The 17,112-nt window shown below is 26.1% G+C and overlaps 4 protein-coding genes across 7 annotated transcripts; all 4 read right to left on the reverse strand.

Annotated features, from left to right (window-relative positions):
- Positions 1 to 2,548: 2,548 nt before the first annotated feature.
- LOC132928376 (histone H3.3A) lies at positions 2,549 to 4,068 on the reverse strand. Its single transcript, XM_060992994.1, has 3 exons — positions 3,913 to 4,068; positions 3,411 to 3,699; positions 2,549 to 3,175 (listed from the first exon to the last, which is right to left on the reverse strand). The coding sequence occupies exons 2-3, from the start codon at positions 3,690 to 3,692 to the stop codon at positions 3,047 to 3,049; spliced, it is 411 nt and encodes a 136-aa protein (XP_060848977.1). The 5' UTR covers positions 3,693 to 3,699; positions 3,913 to 4,068; the 3' UTR covers positions 2,549 to 3,046.
- A 104-nt stretch (positions 4,069 to 4,172) lies between these two features.
- On the reverse strand, positions 4,173 to 8,697 carry LOC132928374 (uncharacterized). Its single transcript, XM_060992988.1, has 9 exons — positions 8,430 to 8,697; positions 8,059 to 8,312; positions 7,076 to 7,353; positions 6,810 to 6,867; positions 6,061 to 6,261; positions 5,881 to 5,996; positions 5,149 to 5,815; positions 4,486 to 4,635; positions 4,173 to 4,311 (listed from the first exon to the last, which is right to left on the reverse strand). Exons 3-7 carry the CDS (start codon positions 7,321 to 7,323, stop codon positions 5,197 to 5,199), a joined length of 1,242 nt encoding a protein of 413 aa, XP_060848971.1. The 5' UTR covers positions 7,324 to 7,353; positions 8,059 to 8,312; positions 8,430 to 8,697; the 3' UTR covers positions 4,173 to 4,311; positions 4,486 to 4,635; positions 5,149 to 5,196.
- Positions 8,698 to 10,828: 2,131 nt separating this feature from the next.
- On the reverse strand, positions 10,829 to 12,852 carry LOC132928375 (endonuclease III-like protein 1). Of its 4 annotated transcripts, none has more exons than XM_060992990.1 (5): positions 12,717 to 12,852; positions 11,992 to 12,270; positions 11,586 to 11,756; positions 11,325 to 11,484; positions 10,829 to 11,249 (listed from the first exon to the last, which is right to left on the reverse strand). In XM_060992990.1, the coding sequence occupies exons 2-5, from the start codon at positions 12,250 to 12,252 to the stop codon at positions 10,999 to 11,001; spliced, it is 843 nt and encodes a 280-aa protein (XP_060848973.1). In that variant the 5' UTR covers positions 12,253 to 12,270; positions 12,717 to 12,852; the 3' UTR covers positions 10,829 to 10,998. The 4 variants fall into 4 exon arrangements, with proteins under 4 accessions (XP_060848973.1, XP_060848972.1, XP_060848975.1 ...); XM_060992989.1 differs by lacking the exon at positions 12,717 to 12,852 and adding an exon at positions 12,518 to 12,619; XM_060992992.1 differs by lacking the exon at positions 12,717 to 12,852 and adding an exon at positions 12,344 to 12,498.
- A 1,938-nt stretch (positions 12,853 to 14,790) lies between these two features.
- LOC132928377 (uncharacterized protein DDB_G0272718-like) lies at positions 14,791 to 16,745 on the reverse strand. Its single transcript, XM_060992995.1, has 3 exons — positions 16,587 to 16,745; positions 16,265 to 16,332; positions 14,791 to 15,275 (listed from the first exon to the last, which is right to left on the reverse strand). The coding sequence occupies exons 1-3, from the start codon at positions 16,596 to 16,598 to the stop codon at positions 15,095 to 15,097; spliced, it is 261 nt and encodes an 86-aa protein (XP_060848978.1). The 5' UTR covers positions 16,599 to 16,745; the 3' UTR covers positions 14,791 to 15,094.
- Positions 16,746 to 17,112: the final 367 nt, after the last annotated feature.

Raw genomic sequence — 17,112 nt, forward strand, 5'->3', positions numbered from 1 at the left:
AATATTTATATTATATTATATATGTCTCTATGATATACAGACATACATAATGAACAAATGTCGTTTGAAAAACCCATTATAAACTATTATAAGTGAATGCCGCTATTTTTAAACACTGAAAACTGAATTATGCCACATTTATCAATTTTGGTGAGAGAAAAATTATAATAGTCATTAGTCATTGTCATTCTATTTACTTTTTAGTAGATAATAGGTATTTACAATTAAATAATAGGCCCATCATAAATACACTTGTAAACTTTGAAGTAAGTACCTACATATTTGGTTACTGAATAATTGACAAAAATACATGTGAAATCAGACCTTGGTGGTATAATCCGTCCGGGTGGTCGGAAATCGAAATAAGTGTTATTAGAATATTACTTGAGTTTAAAAATCATTTAAATTATAATTTTATTTAGGAAACTACATATAACTTAGTTTCAAAGGTACGGTTAAACACCAGTTCAAATATCTGTGAGGGATCCTTAGGGGGGGGGCGTTCACCCATGGCCACCGCCACTGCTACTACAATTATTTAGATTAGACACAAAGATGGTGAAGGACAACTATCCCGATCCCAGAGTATTGGACCCCCTCCCTAATTAATTTGCTATAGATTAATGTTGTTGTACTTAGTAGCTAGAGTAGTAAACTATATTAGAATTATGAAATCTTATTACCTATGCAACAAAACATTTAACTTTTGAGTTTGATAGGTTTACCAGTATCTGACTCGAAAATAACATCATCTGCTGAGTAGGTATCCTATTTAACAATTTTTCTGGCTTACAAATATCGTACAGTTAAAAGTTAATGATAGAAAACATTATTATTGTCATGAGTTCATCGTTCATTTGTTTGAAAAATAAATGTTATTGAAGTATTTATATTGTTAAACTTTGTGATTATATATTACACATTTACGTATGTATAATACACTAATTCTATGTTTCATATATTTTTTTATGTATCTAGTTTTGGTACTTTCAAAATTTACATTACCTGCATTGACATTTGACACTAATCAATGTATTATAATTTATAATCATTTTGATGGTACTCGCTTAATGTAGCAAATATTTATTTAATTCTCATTGTATATTCTTCTCAATAAATTTAAAAATTCTTCTCTTAACTTATTTTTATTTATTTGTAATACACTAATAATGTGTACATTATTTATCTTCCAGTTCTGAAATTATTTAATATATATATTAGTTGGTAGGTATAGAGTTAACTTTATTTGTTTTTATTGCAAAACATATCATTAAAGAATAAAAGATTTAGTTGTTATATTTGATTGTTAAAAACCAAGTTAAAAAAAAAATACAGCAGTTATATTTTGAAATCACCAAGTTATTATTAATTGTAATCCAAAAGTAGAGTAAAAGTTAAGTATTCAGTTTAAACTTCTAATATAGACAATAACTTTGGCATATAAACTTAATTGCTAATCAAAAATTAGATTAATTTCAACATTTCTGTAGTAGAATTATTTATTTTCACACTAGCGATTCTGCTTTACATGTACATATTTTAATCCAATAATCTTCCAAGAAAACTTAATACTTATTATTTATTCGATTTCTTTAATTGAAGATTTAAGTAAAATTATTATAAATTATCAACTTGAGCATAACTAAATCATATGTGATTTTTAACCTAAAAATACATTACATGTACTCCTTTATATAAAGTTCCAAATTTAGACAATAAAATAATTTTGTTTTTTTTTAATTTTTATTATTTAAAAATATTAAATGCACAAATTTGGCTGTTAAAAAAAATTGTGATATCTTATTGTAAGAAATAGTGAAAGTTGAATAAATACACAAATAGAATAAATTATATTTAATAATTCATATTACAAATTTTAGTACTTACGTAGTATAAGGTCTACTTCACCTAGGCAATCTACTTGCATATATTGTATCTTCGACCTTAGATAAACAGTGGAAATTAAACCATACTATTCATATTGTTTGAAACATTTTAAAATCATGCTCATAAGCTGATAACATTTTTATATATTAAAATGATTTATTGAATATTTGTTACTTTTAGATATTATATTATTCAAAAGATTGTTCAATTTTGTTTTATTAATTGTAGTAAAATGTTGTATCATTAGACAGCATATTGTATTAACTCATTTTTTGATATAGCAATGTATATTATCTTATAATCTAATTTTAATATTCTCAAATTGTGAATTTAAATACTGTAATTAATGGTTGATCAAGAAAATACAGTAAAACACTAATATCTTTAAATATTTTATACTATACATAATATGCTTTTGTAACGCATAAAACATATCAAGTGTATACTCTGCTTAGAACAAGATAATCTAATGTTTTACAATAATATTATAGCAAATAGCAACATATGTGGAAGATTTAAGGAATAATATAATTTATAAAAATATGTAAACCTGAAATTATATGTATTAATTCATGTCATTTATTTGAAATGAATATTATGTTGTGCTTTTATGTATAATATATGGATAGACAATTCAAATAGAAAAGAACATAACCACAAATAGAAAAAAAAATAGTCTTATATTTTAAAAACTAAATTTTAAAGCAACAGAATTATTTGATACAATTAAAACATTAATAGCGTATTATAATTTACTATTGTTTAAATTGTATGATTAATGAATTATTACATATAATTTACTTAGTTGCCTATTTATTCAGTGTATTAAATAAATAATATAGGTATGAAAAAAAAAATTTTTTTGAACGACTTGAACAATGATATTTACTATATGTAATATAAAGATAAATAATATAAAATGCTGCTACCCGCCGTTCAAAACAATTGTCTCTTTAAATGAACATTAGCTTATAATTAAATATGTATAAAAAAAAATTAAGGTTTCCTACAAATTAATATTACACACACACACACATTGATAGTAATAGCTAGTTATTATTAATTTTTTTTTTGAAAAAAAAAATGTATATGTATAAAGATAACCCAGGAAAATTGTCAAACGAAAAAAAATACACTTGAGAGGAATGTAATGGATGAATTAGGCTCTTTCACCACGAATACGTCTAGCCAACTGAATATCTTTAGGCATAATGGTGACACGTTTGGCATGGATAGCGCATAAATTGGTGTCTTCAAACAAACCGACCAAGTATGCTTCACTGGCTTCCTGAAATAATTATAATTTGGATATTAGAAAATGTATTGTATTAAATATGGTTAGTGATATTGGCAATATCTTTCAGTAAAATAGTAGGCATCACATACATAATTCATAATTCTAATTGTTAACTACACAAAATTAATTAACACCAAAATAGAATTTATTGAAATAAATAAAAAAATATAGATAATTAAGCTATAATTAACCTATGATATCAACAAGACTTATAAAATAATATTACTTGTAAAGCTCCAATGGCTGCACTTTGGAAACGCAAATCTGTTTTGAAATCCTGGGCAATTTCTCTGACCAAACGCTGGAACGGCAACTTACGGATCAGCAACTCAGTGGACTTTTGGTAACGACGGATCTCACGAAGAGCGACAGTACCGGGACGATAACGATGAGGTTTCTTCACTCCACCTGTGGAGGGTGCACTTTTGCGGGCGGCTTTGGTGGCCAACTGTTTACGGGGAGCTTTACCTCCGGTAGATTTACGAGCGGTCTGCTTTGTACGAGCCATGGTTTAACTGAAACAAGTTCGAAAATCAATCAAATCTGCAATCAAACATTAAATCGGCAACACTCAAGGTGGAAGGGGGATAGGAAGACGAGCGCCAAAAACCTGGCTGGGCTTGTTGCGGACCAAAAAGAAGTCGTGACGGCCCGACGGACATTGCATTATAGCGAGCGCTAAGGAGTTTACGAAGGGATCGCAAAGTTTTGCAGTCTTAGGTACTTACTACGCGTAAAAGGTGACTGGAAAGATAAAATGAACGACTGGAAAAAGATGAACGTGAACGGACGACGTTAGAGAGCGGAGACAAACCACAACACGACAATGAACTGCACTAGCGATTAGACAATGGCGACGGTTTGTTTGTGGTGGAGAGATCTACGTCATTGATCAAGGCAGCGGAGGACGGGTGACAGTAACGGAGTTGCTGATTGGCCAATAGAGTGTCTAACAGTCGACGCGATTGGCGAGAATAACGGACGCGGCGATTGGGTGACGTCCGTGTGTGCATCGTTGCCAACATGATATTACCGCGTTTTTTTTTATCCACTGTCGCCTTTCGCGCCAAAATCGATGTATACAATTATTTTAAAACGGTGATCGCTCAGCAGTCGGCTGCTGTGTCCTGGTTACAATTTACTATTTAGGTATTTACGATACGAGAAACATTTAATTTTTCATTGAAAAATAACAAAATTCTACATTTTTGTTTTTAATAAAGTCATAAAAAAGTATAAAATAACTGTATCAAAATGTTCAATAATTTAAGTATGTATATAATATAACAGTTAATACTTACAGTATAACACAGCATTCATTTAAATTGAAACGTCTATTTGGTTATTTGGTACATACGATATGACCATACCAATCCTAAACGCAACATATTATGTTTGTTTCTTTTTCAATAAATCTTATAAAATTAAATTGATCCATAAATATAGACCACCTTTAAAAAAAAAGAATAATATATATTAATAATATGAAATTTTAAACATAGTAAATTATTGACAACCATTTGCTAAAATTATTAAAGAGTAGTTGTATAATACCTATTTGTAATAGTAATTAGTAATAAATAATAATAACTATTTTGTTATAATTTACAAGTTAAGTAGTATCGTATTTATATAAATGTATTTTACAAAAGAAATGTACTAATAAAATTTTGAAGATAATTATTAATACTATAATTAATCTTTTTCAAATTGATAAGATTTTTTAATAATGAAATAAAATTAATAATAATTAATAAATTGATATCATACAGTATTAAAAAAATCAATGACAATAGTTAATCGAGGAAAAATTAAACCTAAATATTGTATCTAAATTGATAAAATTATTTAAATGTTTTATATTAATAAATAGTTTTTAACTCTTGGTACAAACATATTTTTTTAAGTTAATTTGCCAAATATTACTATTATTTATAAGTTTAAAATAGTAGGTTAAAACTTACAATGGTCCACAATATTAACATTTTTCAAACAATTTGAACATTTGAATATTATTCAGTTTTTTCTTTCAATTGTTCTCCAAATGAATGCAATGTATTTAATAAAGACTCTTTAGAAGTCAAACTATTTTTCATTAATAAAGTGTAGCGTTTAATTGCAGACTTAAAATAATCAGGGTTTGATGCAAATTGTTGCAAAATTCTTTTAGTAACTGTATCATAATCAGACATTAATTGGTCTAATTCACTCTCATTATTATCACGTAACAAATTTTGTGTATGTACATTTTCAACTAAAATGTATTTATCATATTCTTCAGAAGATTCAAAATTATCATTTTCAATAGACTCTATTATTTCATTATCATCAATTACAAGCTTTTTAACCGGTTCCATTGTACAAGTATTGATTTTATTACTTTTGATAAATACTTGAGAATTACTTAATGTTGTATTTTGCTGTGGACTGTTACACTTATCAAAATGTATTTTATTTAATTTGTTTTCTGCTGCGTGAATCTTCATGGAAGTATCTTCACACTGTATTTTTTGTATTTTTTTTAGTTTCTCATTTTCTACCAGCATATGGTTATGATGATGATAGAGTGTCACAATTGCTTTAAGAGGGATCATTATTACATTATTATCAGCCATTGTATTTTTAACAGATCTAAAAATAATTACAAAAAGTAATTAAATTTAAATTTCTTGTTTAATTTATAAGTTAACACTTACAAAGCTTCACTGCATTTTTTTATTCTTACAGTTAATGTGGCTAGGCATCCTGTGTGCTTTGGATGAGGGTTTCGATACTTATTGGGAAATGTATTATGAATACATCTATATACTTTCTGAAAATAATCATATATTTAAAAAATAAATATTAAATAATTTAATATGTTGTTAAATATTTACATTAAATATAATTTTTGAGCTTGGTGACTTAGTGAACGATTTAACTCTGTAGGTAACCTTAGATTTTTGTTCTAATTCTGAAAACCACACAAAAAATACATCCACAGCACAATCAGCAATCTCAAATGTTGATCTCAAACCGTCATTTTCAAAATGTTGTATGCATATCACTTTGTAAACATAATCTACAGGTACTAATTTCTAGAAATAAATATTATTGATATACCATTAATATAATACCATGTTTATAATATTTCAAATGATATTATAAAATGTTAAATTTTCAAACCAAACTAAATAAAACTTGAAGTGTATAGTTTGATTTTAAATTTTGATAAGTAAAACATAAAGTAATTTACCTATTATTAAATTTAAAGCTAAGAATATTATCTAAGGATTATTGTAAATTATTATTTTTGTTAAATATTATTGGTTTTTAAATAATTTAAATATGTACTTAGAATTTTGATGGCCCGTGAAAAACTTTTAGATCCTTAATGTGGCCCTTCAAAAATATTAATTGGGGACCCCTGGTCTACAGTTTATAGTAGATATTGTAAATATAAGTATTCTCTTACACTATTTTTTTCTATTTTTAATTTGATGATAGACTAACATTAAAGGTAACAAGTCACAACACATGTTGGTATAATGTTCTTTTAAATAATAGCATTTATATTAATTATATTAAAATATTTAAAAATTTAAAATATTGTTTTATCATATTATGTATTAAAAATTAATAATACCTTCAGTAATGGATAATCTTCTAAATTGCTGGGCTCAAATGTTATGCAATTATTAGATCTGAAAATAAAATAAATTATTGTTTTAATTATAACCTTATATAGTATTATTATTAAACATACAAATATTAATAGACGCTTAATAAATATTAAGAAATTGTAATGGTAACCAGATAACTATCTTTCAGAAAGAATAATTCAAACAATGTATTATTTTAATGGCCGGCCTTAAATGGTATAAAAACAAAGTATACCTTCAATATACTCACTTTTTGATTCTTAAGGGAGCCGTGATGTTGACTTTATGTTTTATCCGTTCATGTCGTCTAAGTGAACTTCTTTCAACAAATGCAAGTTGACATAAAGGACATTTGTGTTTGGATTCTTTAGAGGTAGTAGAGGTAGCAATGCTATGCTTTGAAGTAGAAGCTAAAGTTGTCTTATGTACATTCTCCATGTGCCTTTTTAAATTTTTTCTGAGACTAAAACCATTGTTACATATATCACATATATGCATGATCAATATTGATCATAAAAATTGGTTAACCTATAGTTAAAAAAAAAAAGGTAATTGATTGGTTACACTTATAACTAGTTATTACAATTATAAAAAATGTTAATAATTTGATATTGGTTTTTTTTTTATTATGTAGGTACCTATAATATTAAGCAGTATATAAATATATATCATAAATATAGAAATAAGTAACTTATAATTAAATATCCACCAATGTTTATTATTTTTTCGATCTAGACCAAGTAATTTGATATAATTTTAAAATGTATTATCATAATGAATACTTCGTAGTTCATACTACTCTTTATACCAATTATTCTTAGCCGCCAATTATAAGTCAAATTAAAAAAAAATATTATTTGTGAATATTATTTGATATTAAATACATTATATTAAAAAGAGCAACAAAAATATTTGGATGGTTTAATTTCCCAAGCCACCAACTTGTTGCTCCTTTATTGTTAAGTTCTATTGGATACTGTTTATAAGGACTTGATTTGATTAAACAATAAATTATTTAGATGAAATATCCACAATGACAATATGTCAAGTTTGATGTAGCTGTATAACAATTAATAATTGAGTAGATAGAGATAAGTTATAATTACCTAACTATAAGTTTTAAAATATGAAAATAGTTATATTATATATATTTTTTAATAATTAAATTATATTTTAAGCATTATACATAACATAAATATATAATAAAAGTTCGAAAAAATTAATTATTCATACTTGAAAAGTTGAAAGCGTTGAAGCCGGGTCCGCCTCCTCACTTCTCAGATTACTAAAAATTAAAATCTCACACTTCAACAATCAACACTTGTCATGTTTTAGTCAATTATCATTCATCATTATCACTATCATTGTATCACCACAGAATTTATCATGCTATCATACAATCGATGCACGTGCGCCATGATAACACGATCAAAGATATATCTTTAATTGACGATCCTGGCCATGTAGTACAGCAGGCAGCTACAAATCTACAATACAATAATATTAAAATTAAAAATCAGTTTGATTCTATTGTAATGATTGAAAAGCCACTAAATTTACCGGGGTCTTTAAATCAATTACTTATTATAATGTAATAATATTACCTCTCCGATACTTATACTTTGTAGCAACTTGCCTAGTTGCCTGTTGAAAACGTGGTTAGCGTCTGAGATATAAGATGAGGTGATTTGTATTTTAAAGTAATAAGACTTTTTTCTTTGATTCACTACTATTAATTTTATTTAACTTATTAACACACATCAATATACGTATTTTAAATTATTATTACAAACGTTTATAATTAACTAACTACGTCTTACTGCATAGACGAACTGTGTATTCTTTTACACTCGCCTTTGATCGTCTGTACAAAAATACAATAACGCGTCTGGGGCCGTGACTGAAAACTGGGCTCCTTATATGTAATATGTTATCTAATATTGTGTATGTGTTTACGTAGTACGTTTGTGTGTAATATTTTATCGTTATATTTTGACATTTTGTCCTATTCAATATTTGTAACTTATTCTTATCCTTAATGGCTAACAATTATTATAATTATTTTATTAAAGGATATGATGGCTTTGGCGCAAATCATTACACTATTAAACTATTAAAGTATTAACAGAAGATGTACCAAAATGTTAAATTGTAACTTGTTATAGCGTGGTTGTAGAACTGATATTCTGTTAACATTTCAATACAAATACAATTGTTTTTACTAGGTTTCTAATGATATAATATGGAATTGAATGTCTGTCACTTTCTAGTAACAATCGATTTTCAAAGAGTTGGTTTCTGGTAACAAATTGGGTCTAGTTGGTACTTTGACCCCTCAAAGTTTGAGGGGGTCAAAAGACTCAAAAATAAAAAATTCTCAGTACTTTCTTTTTATAATCGGGAAAAATAAAGATAAATATATTTATATATAAATACAGAAAATTTTACGTCGGTAACTCTAATTTTCGACAAAATCGATTTTTTTTTTTTTGATGCAACTCAAAAACGTTATTATAAGAATAACCGTAGATTTATGCAATGTTCACCTAAGACCTAATGTTTCAAATGTTTGTATAATTATTTTTATAATATGATAAAAATATGTTTTCTAGCTTGTTTTCTTATTGATGTTGGATAACAAATTATGTTGCTATGTAAACACACTTGAAAATTTAATTCAAAGCTCCTCAGTTATTAACATTTCAATTAAAAAATATTGAAAATCTATACACAAATTTCTTTTATAAATGTTTAAAGTTAGAATTTTGTCTAAAAATTGAGAAAATTAAAATAATTATTTTGGAATTAATAAAATTGTTGTTTTTATACCTAAGATTTGAAAATTTAATACAAGGTTCTTTAAAAGTTTTTCAACTTGCACATAAAAAAATTGTTTTTTTAATTGTCAAATTGATTGTTTATTTTTATGACATTCAATGTTCACCCGTAATTTAATTATTTATCTGCAAACAATTTATGATATTTTGTTGTATATTTCAAAATTGAGCTTTAGATACTTGAAATATTCACCTAATTTTTATATTTTTATTTTTATTATGATAAAAATTTTAAATATTTTAAATATTTTTTTAGCTATTCAAAGGCCGAGAAATTAAAAAAAAATTATCAATAAAATAAAGCCGATTAAAAATTATTCACTTGATTAAAATTCTTAAAAGTTTAATACAAACTCCCATATAAGTTACTCTTAAATTTATAAATAAATATTAAAAAATACAGTCAACAATTTTTCATATGGATTTGAAGTTGTTTTTACAACATTTGTCAAAATTGCAAAAAAATTGGAAGCTTTTTTGTAGTTATAAATTCATTAAAACTTTTCTTTCTAAATCTAAACTTTTAAAATTTAATACAAGCTTCCATATAATTATATAAGTAGTTCATACTGAAACCATAAAGTTTAAAAAGAAAATCATATTTTACTGATATAAGTATACTTGCTGTTTACAAATGTTTTTTTAGTTTTACTATAGTTGGGATATGTGGGGCATTATTATGAATTAGGTATGATTTTAATATTATTTTTTATTTTCAACAACTTTTTAAATTTTATCTTTGTATTTTATAATAATTATAAATAAATATCTCTGTATTAATGTTATACAACCAATGATATTATTAAAGATAACAATAGTTAAGTTGGCTTGATGTTGTTTGTGGTGGATTATAATTTATAGTGTATTACTCGGACTATATAGTGTGTAATGTGATGTTTATAAAGAAAATTTAAAAATGATAATAAAAAATATTAATAATAATTATGTAAATGTTTTAACTTTTTATTTATTTATAAAATTGTTATAGTAGGTATATTTTATTTTGAATATTTATTGTTTATTACTTTTTGTAATTCTTTAAATGAGTATATAATAGAAATTACAAACTACAATAACAAATAACTATTAAGTAAATAGTAGAAAAACAAACATATTTTTAAAAATATAATTTCAACATAATTATCATTCATCAATTAACGCAAATATAACATTTAGAAGGTAATATATTAATGAAAACATTTGTTATAAAATGAGTGAAAAAAATATGCTTTTTTATAAAAAATTATTAGTAAATCATGATAATTAATAAAAAAAAAATAGATAATAACAATGAGATTTTAATAATACTTAAAATAGGACAATAATTAATAAATATTTAATCCTTTTTTTTTGATGGGCTATTTAATACAGCAGAAGGACAAGTTGTTTTGTTTAAACAAGAGGTACAACGAGGACCTACAGGTCTGCATATAGTCTGCCCAAATCCAACTAACATGTGATTAACTTCACGCCAAAGATCTTTAGGTAACCAAGATTCTAATTCAATACGTGTATTTTCTGGTGTCTTGGTAGTTTTCTTAACCCATCCCAAGCGATTACTTATTCTGTGTACATGAGTATCTACACCTGAAAAATTTAAAAACAATGTTAAATTTAATGTGACTTTTAAATAAACATAATAATATAAAGGTTACACCATACCAATTCCAGTAACTTCATTCCAGGCACAACTCATACAGAGATGAGCCATTTTAGGTCCTACGCCAGGCAACTGACATAGATCTTTTATTGTGCTTGGTATATCACCATTATATGTGTCTTTTAATATGCGAGTTGTACGCTTAATATACTCAACTTTCCTCTAATAAAAAATAAAATAAATATTAACATAATTTATTTTGATGACAATAACATAAATTAACAAATTTTAAATTATATAGAGAGAAATATTCAAAATATCACCTTCCAAAATCCAACAGGATAAATAAGTTCTCCCAAATTTTTGTCTGAAATTTCTAAAATATTATCAACAGTCAGGCCATGCTGTTTCAAACGTTGCATGGCTGCAAAATTAACTTCATCTTTTGTTTGACTCGATAACATCAATGAGATTAGTACATGATACCTAATCACCTACAGAATTGATAATTACAACATGTAAACATATTAAAAATATTTATAAAATTAATATTATAAATAATTATTAAAAAAATTAAATGGAATACCGAATAACTCAATAACTAAGATATTTGACATCAAACTCAACAAAAATGTCATCTACACATTACAGGTCTTTAATCTTTTTTAATTATTTCACTTCAATAAAATAAGTAGAAAATAATATTTAGTATAAATTATGTGTTCATACTTCCGGTGATTCATTTAGGTCTGCAGCTTGGTCACATCCCATGTTGTCTACAGGTGCAACAATTTCTTTACGCATTTTTCTTATATTATTCAATGTATTTTCCCAATTTGGTGGCATCCAATCAGAATTTGTAGGTTTTTCATTAATATCAGATTTTATTGTCAAATGTTTTCTTTTTTTGGCAACTTGTGCATTATTTTCAACTTTGTTAGAACCAATTTTATCGGTCAAAGAACGTTTATTCCTCAAAGATTTAAGCATTCTAATCAAAATGAAATGCTAAAAAAAAAGTTTATTAAAGAAAAATAAAGAAAATAATAGGTAATTAAACATTTGATGTAGTAACTATTACGATTTCAAAACTGATATTTAGTCTGTTTTGATGTGTTATTAATTAGTGTATTAATGTAGTACTTAAAAGTTGTACATATATAGACGAGTAATTATTTCAAAATTAATTGATAAAATGGAGTATGGACATCAAAATTAGAACAGAATATTAATCTTGCCAATCTTGGTAGCTTACCTATGACTATATAAGAATTTAATTTATTTTTAACACTTAGAAAAGAACAAGTAATTTAATTTTAATTTTAATCATCTCTTATCGCTCATCAGCTTATCACCGGTATAGAAAAACAACTCTACCAACAAGCACGTGCGCACGGCTATTTTATACCCGGTTATAAATTATTACTTATAATTATTAATATTAATGTATTTACCTTTTTAAAAGCGACGATTATTATGATTTAACGGTTAGAAAGAAACAATACATTTTTGAATTAATTAGTGTTGCCTGCATATGTATTTGGTATACGTGTTATTTATGGTGTAATTTAATATAATTTAATAATGTATACCTACTTACTAACTAGTTAGCTACCTATAATATACACTGTGATAAAGAAATGGCGCAATATATTATTACATATTACTATAATACTTGATACCACAGAATATAGCAATATAGGTGATCAGTGGCAATGTGTTATGTATAGCAACTAGGTAGCACTAATAATATTGTGGTCGACATTCTAAAATATTGAAATACTACCATCCCTCTAATTTGATTACCGCTAAGGTTTTTCCTTCATACCAGTTATACACTTATACCTCCTTAGTCACTGTCATTTAAAAATAAATTATATTATTTAAACTTATGTAATAACGCGATAACCATATAGTCATATGACGTGCTTTTCCGATAATTTACATTAACATAATATCATTATAATATCTATATTCTACAACCTAATCTGATGGTATTCACTAATCACGCTGGTTTATTTCTAACATGTTATACATGTTTATTGCTTATATTATAATAATATAATATAAATATATATGTATGGTTATTTTACTGTTATGGGATAGAAGGATTTGTGGCAACTGGCAATAGATCTAAGGTTCTAAGTTTCTAACTGTTCTATGCCACTTATTCTATATCCTATTACGCTAGTCAATGTCGGCATGGCTCATGACTGGGTCTTTGAATAAGTATTTTTAATGAGCCTCGACGCCTATTATAAACGTTTAAAACAATATACTACCTTTTAATACATCGCGATAAATTTATATTACCTATTTAAATTAAAAATAAATATAATCTACAACAGATACCAATGTTTAAAGCTTATTATATACATTTTTTTTATGATGTATAGGTACACATTTAATAGAAAATAATATACTATATAATAATATTATTGCCGAAAATAAAAAAAGTTCAATAAACATTAGTTAAATAAATTATATCTAAGTTATTATCTATCGTAATAATTGGTTCTATAAATTTATAATTGCAGGAAAATCCTAACTTATTAATGATTTCATCTTCGTTTATAAATTTGATGAAATGTTCTTCAACAAACAGACGAGTTAAATGTCAAATGATATTGTTGGCTTTTAAAAGAAAATCATTTAATTTTAGTTTTAAAAATTCTAAGTTTTGAAAATATTTGTTCACAATTAACTTGCGTGTACGTAAGTATACAAGAAAATATTTTAATGTTTGCATTTCACAATGTATTGAATAAACTAAACATCATTCTTCTAACCGGGACATATTATTTTTATACTTTTTTTAATGCTTATACATGGAAATAAGTGTATATCCTTTTTTATCTAAATATTTATTAGCTAATATAAAGATATATTAATACATTATTATTAGTATATTTTATAAACATTATAGTTATTCAATTTAACTAGTAGGTAAGTATAAATAGTATAATATTTATATTTGCTTACACATATTAAGATAGATACTTTTCAGTTTTTATTATAGAGCTTTATATTTTTTCATTGGTTTGTAAAATTCATTAAAAGTTAAACCAAAATTAATTTTACAGATCATCAGTCAGTTTCAATATCAGCCGGGACAAACTGAATAACCGGTCAGAACACCGGGACATGTCGTTAAACCAGGACGAATGGCAAGTTTAGATAATGACCGCGGAATAAATTTGGAAAGAAATGACAAACTGGATGACAATGTGTCAATGTTGCTATACGAACTTACGTTTAAAAATATTGGCACCAGTTCCTACCTCGGGCAATTGATTTCGCAATGATCACTGTGGTCCAAATCCTAACCAATATTATTTATACAATATATCTATCCAGCGATAAATTTATATAGTGATGATCTAAAACGAGTGCTTCTAGCATTTGGTAATTATATCAATATTAAACATATTTGTAGTTTGTATAATATATAATAGTATTTTATAAATGTTGTACCTTTGTATTTTTATCAATGGAAATAATTTTGTAGTAGTTCAGGAAAATACAACGTTATATTTAATATGTTTAATTTATTTTTTTTTAATAAGACACAATAGCCAATAATGAAATTAAAACAAAATGGTTTTTGTGTCAAGCAGAAAAAAAAACAATTTAAGAACTACATTGAATAAACTAAACAAAACAATGAGGTAAATTGTGAGAAACAATAACAATAGATATTATTTTACATGGTAAAAAGGAGATTTAAGTTTACGGTTCACGACTTATATTATAAATATATTACAAAAATAAATTGCAGGTCTTGAATTTTTAAACATTTTTAACTTAAAAAAAGTTATTATTTTTAGTCTTATCAATACCAATGGCTGTCATAATGATCATCGTGATGGTCGTAGTGGTCATCATGGTGGTAGTGATGATCGTGATGATCGACTGTCTTGTATATATAGACGGGCTTCTGAATGTATACGGGCTCTTTGATGTAAACTGGTACTTTGTGTACGTGGTATGGTACGTGGATAACGTGGTGTTCGCTAAAAATCATATACAATGGTTAAATGCTTGATGAAACAAATGTTTATAAATAAATCTTAATTGATTTATTAACATAGACGTTATAAGTTATATAGGGATTTAAATTTTAATACAAAATAATTTAATATAATATATTTTATACTTTTATAGTATGATCTAGAAAGTAGAAAGGTTATGTGTGCACCTAAATAATTTATTACTGTACATATTCATGATAGTTTATAAAATTGGTAATAAACCATGATTGATGTCTGATGATATTATGCGACTTTTTTTAAAATAAAATTGTATGTATATTGTGTATAGAATCGTCACGATTTTACGATAAAAAATTGATGTAAGACTGTAAGAAGTAAAATATTTTCTTATGAAATTTCCGCAAACATTGTAAAAGCTCATTATTTCTACGGTCTCCTATTTATATATTTTTAAACTCATAAGAAAGTAATGGAAATTTAAGATATTTGTGTAATATTAAAGTATATGATTTCAGCTTTTTTTACATAAAAATGAAAAATAATATTATTGTTGATTCAAAGCACAAAAGTTACAATAAAGGACATAATATACGTTTCAGATGTAAGTATATAAATATAATATATACCGATCAAATAATTTATCTTTCTTTTATAAAATAGTATAACTAGACTTCAATACTTGTCTAATTTCAAAAGCAAAAATGTAAATATCACAATTCATGATAATTATGTGTATATTGTATGTTTGTATGTGTTTTTAGGTACCTATATACTATATTGATACAAACAGTATTAAAGTAGTTCAATATATTTCAATTACCTAGTCTTAAATATATAATGTATCTAAAAGTTTTTTACTCGTTTTTTCAAAATATTGTATGATAAAAAACTTCCAAGTTAAAAGTTAAACAATAAATATGCTCTGTGAAATCCATTGATAGATATTAATTGTTGTTTGAAAATAATTTCTAATTAAATAAAATGTAATAGCCAATAGATATTTTACTTACTGATGTTTTGGTCCGAAGAACAGAGGAGTTGCAGCAGCCATCGAGATAATGGTCAAAAGAATAGCAACCTTAAATATTAATAATAAAGGTACATTAAATTATGAACGAATAAATTTTAACGTCAATAAATCCACAAACGAATTTAAGCTTATAATAAGAAAATACGGATAAAACCCGGCTGTCATGGCCAACTGACCAAAAAAAATTTAATTATAGTGTTACAAATTTACAATTTCTTAGACGGTTGTAGTCGTTGTAGATAAAGCTTGTTAATACATTTCAAAGATCGCGAAAAATAATAAATAGATGTATAGGTACTCACTGAGGTTTTCATTTTTTCAGTTGGTTGTGGAGTCACGTAGATAAAATTTAATATATTATAATATATTATAGACCCGATCGGATGCGTTCTCGTTCACGATTACTGGCGTACAAGTTGTCACGTTCTAATCACGCACGATTATATATAGGTAGCCAGTGGTACACCTAACCATCACCTACCCACCCATGGGAGCGCGCAGTACATTTCATGTACATGCTGCTCAGACGGACTAGGACGGGACCGGGTTATTATTATTGTTTGTTTGAAGAGTAGTGTAGGTATTGCCTAGAAGGGTTGACCCGCGCACTGCAGATGTCCAGTATAGATATAATATTATCATAACGCTTGCATGTGTGTGCCTATATTATGCGCCGTGTTATGCAACGACTCACTCGGTATACTTCGCTGTTTCCCTCACCACCGGAGACGGCGGACAGGCCAACGAGATCACGCACGGGTTACCTCTCGTAATGGCCAACAGGTATATAATAATATTATGTAGGTATATTATATTACTTGGGCATTA

This window comes from Rhopalosiphum padi, chromosome 4 (assembly GCF_020882245.1).
Source record: "Rhopalosiphum padi isolate XX-2018 chromosome 4, ASM2088224v1, whole genome shotgun sequence".
NCBI classification, from domain to species: domain Eukaryota; kingdom Metazoa; phylum Arthropoda; class Insecta; order Hemiptera; family Aphididae; genus Rhopalosiphum; species Rhopalosiphum padi.

Excerpts from the sequence above, each read along its gene's own strand:
- LOC132928375 (XM_060992990.1), bottom strand. The coding sequence starts at position 12,252 with ATGCTTAAATCTTTGAGGAATAAACGTTCTTTGACCGATAAAATTGGT. Across the intron at positions 11,485-11,585 it reads ATCCTGTTGGATTTTGGAAG|AGGAAAGTTGAGTATATTAA; the intron begins GTGATATTTTGA and ends ATTTTTTATTAG. Across the intron at positions 11,250-11,324 it reads GAATGAAGTTACTGGAATTG|GTGTAGATACTCATGTACAC; the intron begins GTATGGTGTAAC and ends TAAATTTTTCAG.
- LOC132928377 (XM_060992995.1), bottom strand. Across the intron at positions 15,276-16,264 it reads TTCTTCGGACCAAAACATCA|CGAACACCACGTTATCCACG; the intron begins GTAAGTAAAATA and ends TATGATTTTTAG.
- LOC132928374 (XM_060992988.1), bottom strand. The coding sequence starts at position 7,323 with ATGCATATATGTGATATATGTAACAATGGTTTTAGTCTCAGAAAAAAT. Across the intron at positions 6,262-6,809 it reads AAGATTATCCATTACTGAAG|AAATTAGTACCTGTAGATTA; the intron begins GTATTATTAATT and ends ATTTATTTCTAG. Across the intron at positions 5,816-5,880 it reads AAAAAATGCAGTGAAGCTTT|ATCTGTTAAAAATACAATGG; the intron begins GTAAGTGTTAAC and ends AATTATTTTTAG.
- LOC132928376 (XM_060992994.1), bottom strand. The coding sequence starts at position 3,692 with ATGGCTCGTACAAAGCAGACCGCTCGTAAATCTACCGGAGGTAAAGCT. Across the intron at positions 3,176-3,410 it reads CAGCCATTGGAGCTTTACAA|GAAGCCAGTGAAGCATACTT; the intron begins GTAATATTATTT and ends TAATTATTTCAG.